General features: G+C 42.0%; 1 protein-coding gene across 3 annotated transcripts in view; it reads left to right on the forward strand.

The window, feature by feature from the left end:
- Window positions 1-5,255, forward strand: part of SLC25A25 (solute carrier family 25 member 25) — a 29,709-nt gene that overhangs the window by 14,464 nt on the left and 9,990 nt on the right. Inside the window, exon 1 of one of the 3 annotated variants that reach the window (XM_018561838.1) lies at window positions 1,549-1,755. The exons of the other annotated variants lie outside the window; for them this stretch is intronic. Coding sequence (XP_018417340.1) covers window positions 1,564-1,755 — 192 coding nt within the window. The 5' untranslated portion in view covers window positions 1,549-1,563. Of the gene's footprint in view, window positions 1-1,548; window positions 1,756-5,255 lie in introns of those variants that run through there. 3 annotated transcript variants of the gene reach the window in all.

Genomic DNA, 5,255 nt, shown 5'->3' on the forward strand with positions numbered 1-5,255 from the left:
TTTTTTTTTTTTTACTATATAGTGAAAAAAGAACCGTAATATAAAAGATGGGATCAAGTCGGGTAAATAGACACCAAACATGTCATGCCTTTTAAAATTGCGTGCGTGTGCGAAATTGCAAAACAGTACTGTGACGGACTGATCCATCACTGGGGCTTTTGAAGGAGCCTTGGGGGTAGCCTCCCAACTGATTATGGTCCTAGGACTATGGAGACCCCCTCGGACCTCCTGGGGTTACAAGGAACTATTATCCCAGGTTTTGTGTGGAGGGCATATACAGCATTTTCCCCTGACATTTAAGTGACCCTGTGCCCATTATAGGTACAGGGTGTGAATCCAGCAACAGCAAAGGTGTTAACTCTGGAGTGAGTCTCCCATTTACCTCGTTAGTCAAGTCTTTGTCCATTTATGCGATTGGGCTAACAATGGGATTAATTTGACACTAGATGTAGCTGACTTAATTAACATATGATAGACACTCGGGAAATAATCCCATATGTGTCTCCTCTCTCCCTATTCTTTGATGAAGGAACCGGGCAGGGGGTGGTCGGCTTGGATTGTTTAAATGTACTCCCGTGTGTGTGTGTGTGTGTGTGTGTGTGTGTGTGTGTTTTTCAATAAAGTCCGTTCCTCTTGACTTCAACATTGGTGTTGGTCTGATGTTTGGGGTAAATGTTTATTATTTTGGGAGTGTAGTCTTCTGTACTAATATATTGGTTCCGGCCAATAATTAGGCAGGTTTAGGCTGAGGACACTGGAATTCAGGTTCCAGCGGAGAGGAAGCTCATAGTGGTGGAGGCACCCAGTTGGGGTGCCGTGCAGTCCCTCGCAACTACCATGCCTAAAATTGGCCAAAGGCGATGCTGGAATTATGACTTTAATGTCACTTTAACAATGGCTATGATGAAAGAACATTACACAATTATGAAGGTTTTTTTTTGGTTAAATTGTCCCTGATTTCCAAATTGAGAGAGCAGTCTTTTACTTCAAAGGCATTTGAGCAGTGATTTTAGAAAGTATGATATTTAGTTACAGGTTTTTAAAAACATAAACACACATTGGCAACATTTACTTTAAGTGGATGAAAGAAATGTGTTTTATCTAGGGGAAGAAAACTAGAAATTGTTTCCTCCTAAGAAAGCTGTGTCATTGACTCTGCTGCTGTATAGATCACACTGAGGCTGCAGTTTCTCCTCATGGACCATGAGTGATGCTGGAATTTCCTTCTGGGTTGCTGGATGCTGACTGGCCTGACTCGTGTTCGATGCGTGTTAATGTCCACAGCTGTGATTGGGTAGACCCTGCTGCAGTGTGAATGCAGAGTCAGAGCAGCCGGCTTCAGGATTTTTGGTGTGAGCATTTGCAGAGTGAAGGCAAAACAGAAGACTTTGGTGATCTACCCATCTTACATAATGCATGCTGTGCCGCTACATTCCTGCTCTTAATTCTAGTGTTGACTTTCATTTTTGCTGTGTCATAGAAGAGAATAAGCAAGGTGTTCAAGGGAGTGTTTTTGAGGTGCTCATTCCTCATTCTCCCTATTTCTTCCTTGCTAACAAAAGAATGCTGAAGCCATTCTGGGAGTTCCTAGGCACGTATATTCCTTGGATAGCCTGCAAGGGCTCTGATGGTGATAATATAAATGGTCCCTCTATTACGGAGGGAGCTGATGCGAAGCAACAGCATGATGATGATGATGATGATGAGGGCCAAATTGTCCTGATGTTGGTGGCACCCTGGAAGGAGCTGCAGCAGGTAAAGCTTTCTTGTCAGTAAACCATCAAGCATGTCGGGAGACTGTCGCTCAACAGAGAAAATTAGAAACTCGTGAGACTGCATCTCTGACTTTAAATTGAGGCTGGAATTGTTTGCTGGGTGTGTACCTGTCTCTAGCTAATGCCGATTGCTGGGATTTTTAGTTCCTTAGCCACTCTGAAAGGTGCAATTGCGAAATGAATCTGATTTTAAAGGAGATGTGTCATAAGAAAATATGTAGGAACTGCCATTCCTCATGATGATGGCTGTTTCACAGTAACTCCCTGGCTTCATTACCCCCTGAATCTTACTGTCCCAGATCCAGACTTCTGACTACACTGGCTGCATACTTGTGCTGTCTGTGACTCAGACTGGAAGCAGCCACACGCAGCTCTTGCAGAAGATGTTTAACAATGACAGCCTACATATGTTTCGCATAAAAAAAAAAAATCTGCTTTATTAGACTCGCATGTCCCAGTAATTCTTTAACATACCTTATTCACTATAATGGGCAGACTGAGCTAGGTACACTTCTTTAGCCATGCGTTCTGATACCAATGGATGTATATATTTGTCTCCTGTATATTATCCTAACTGTCCTTGTATTGCATAAAATATTATCAAAGGACCCTGGACAAGTAATTTCCTCACATTTTCTATTCTGGTCTTTTAGTGCGTGAACTACCTATATGCAGCATGTACTTATCTTACATTGTCACTGTTGAGTCCGCTTAGTTGCCATAATGTGAATGCTATGAACAAGTTTCTATGGCTGTAGGAGTGCTAGTTCATTATGAACAAGGTCACATTTGACTTTGTTTCATGGAGTTCAGCGTAGCTAAGCCCTAGCATGATGTGACACCTTTCAGACTTGAATGTCATGTGTAAACGGCTACTAAACTACTAGTGGAGTTCAGTGCTCCAATATTGCAGCAGCTGTCACAGATCCATTCTGGATGTTGATTTGAATTGCTGGGGAATAGGTTTCATACATATAGTTAGCCAGATGCTTGAGTATTTGTAATAGGGCTTGTGCTAGTAAATTGGTTGTACCATAACAAAATTGCCATTAGATATGTTATCGCCAGTATTATCGCTCCTAATACATTTATCTAATTCACCACTAGACCTGGTTCACACGTGCGGCAAAACCAGGCAGGTAATGGGCAGCTTTGCCACCCCTGAACCTTCCCACCATTCGCCTGCCTCAATGTCGGCACAGCAGCAATGCTTCACTGTGGGTACACAGTTGTGGCATGGTATTATAGTAGGAAGTCCTCATAAGGATGCTGCTCATGTGAACAAGGTTATAGAATGACTCCTTCCTTTTTTGTTGTTGTGGCTACTAAATCACATCGCTGACCTGAAACAAGTATGCAGATCAGAAGTTTTAACTTCACTGCCTGTATGCTTGTTTTGCACTGCAATTGGTGTTTTTTAGAACATGGCCAGCAATGGCAGCCTTCTGGTTCTCTCAGGCTTCCTTTTAATGGTCTTTAATCTGCTGGCCAGATTTTGCAGCAAGTTAAAGGAGTGTTTTGTAATTTTGTTGAGCCATTCTTTGGTCAATGTCAGAATGTACCAGGGAGTGTCAGATTGTTGGCCAAGCATCTATGTTCAGCTACATTCCTGGTAGCAGCATTGATGCAATACGCAGAGGACAAACTCACGTGGACCTCTGTGAATCTGATCTCTTATCTATAATCTGTCTAATCTTTATTGGCTTGGATCACAGAGGTTTCATCTCCTAATTATTAACCATCCCTGTGCCGCATGATGTGCAGCCTTTTCCAGGTCCTATGGAAGGTCCTTGTATTTAGATTACTTGCACTGTGGATCTGGTTCCAGATTGGATATTCTTACACACTCTATACTTGGGGTTATTTTTTGCACACTTTAAATAAACAAACATCTGGCCTGTTATACTCTGTATCAGCCTTCCCAAACTTGTAGCAGTTGTATATTAACTTGTGATGAATTAATTCAATGGACTTACTCAGTAACGCAGTGCAAAAAGCTGAAAACCCCTAACCCCTGTGCAAGCTGAGAGCAGTCCTCTTGAAGTCTGACGGCTCTCCTTTTTAAGCTGTACGTCCTGTCCGTTTTTAAAGGGGACCCAAAGCCCTACCATTTTTAGATGCACATGTGAATAAGATCAACTAAATGTTGTAAATCCCATGAAAATGTGTTCATGTTTAACTACCTATCTAGGTTAAAAATGTAACTCTCTGGCTCCAAGCACAGCAAAGTGACAGGACTTGTGACCACTGTCAAAGGGTGGGGCTCATTGTTCAGGTAGAGCCAATGATAGGCTATCACTGATGAAACTTAATGCATTGGTAGATTTCACTTGAGCAATGACCTTGTTCCAATACATAGTCTGCTAGACGTGTTAGGTACTTTACAGCTTTGTATGTTTTTAGACTTGTAATTGGTGGGGCGGATGTGTGATTATGGGTGCGTGTTGGTGGGGGGGATGTGTGATTATGGGTGCGTGTTGGTGGGGGGGATGTGTTCTCTGTAAAGTAAGGTTACTAGTAAATGGCACCCTAAATGTGGCTTGGCCAAATGTGGAAAAACAAGCACCTGCAAACATGCAGGCACATGCGTCACAGCTATGAGTGTTTCCGCAACACATAGGTGTGAATGGGGATTTAGGGTACCTAGAGGTTCTCTTTAAAACAATACAGTTATAAAGCTCTACTAAGAGTTTTATATCGAAGACCTCATAAAACATGCAACAAATGCTTTTCCTGCGTCATTTTCCTTTTTAAATTGTACCTGATGTCATTTTGTGAGGAGTTCTATATATTGGCTTCTGCTGCAGGGAAATCACATTGGTAGGACAGGTGATGAAACCATCCAATGCATTCCTGAATTGACCTTTTAATTGGCTCTAAGATTGTAACAACCCAAATACCCTGCTTTTTAATTACATAAGCGTTTTCCTTTACTTGCACTGCAGTCCTCCATTTATGTCCTTGGTTGCCGAGAATGGCTTCTTAAGCCAATTGTGTATACTTCAATTTGTATAAGCCAATGTACTAAATGTGCAGATTGGAATGTGTAGCAGTAAAGTGTAATTGTGTGAGGATGCTTCCATATTTCGGGGGGTTTCCAGAATTGATAGAAGGGAGTTTCTTTGCTACGAGAAATTGTGGGGCCTCCCCATGGTCTTTATCAAAGCCAGGATACTGGTAAGCCCCCCCCCCCCCCTCTCCAGTAATTCAGTTTTTTTTCTGTTTATATCTTATCCTGTTTTAATAATTCCACATTTTCCTAAGTATGTGATATGTTACAAGTCCAGTATGTGGTTTTCTTTTCTGCCTGAAAGCCTTCATTGATTCAGTAAACAAAATCTTTCTATGCAGACAAAGATTGGTGTGCCTTTTGTTTAGTAAGTCTTTAACCACTTGCCGTCCGCTTGTAGTAAAAAAACGGACGGACGGCACTGCTGCATTGGCGGGTTGCCGTCGCCAGACAGCTTTTTTTTTTTTTTT

Source organism: Nanorana parkeri, unplaced genomic scaffold (genome assembly GCF_000935625.1).
Source record: "Nanorana parkeri isolate BGI_ZX_2015 unplaced genomic scaffold, ASM93562v1 scaffold547, whole genome shotgun sequence".
In the NCBI taxonomy this organism is placed as follows: Eukaryota; Metazoa; Chordata; class Amphibia; order Anura; family Dicroglossidae; genus Nanorana; species Nanorana parkeri.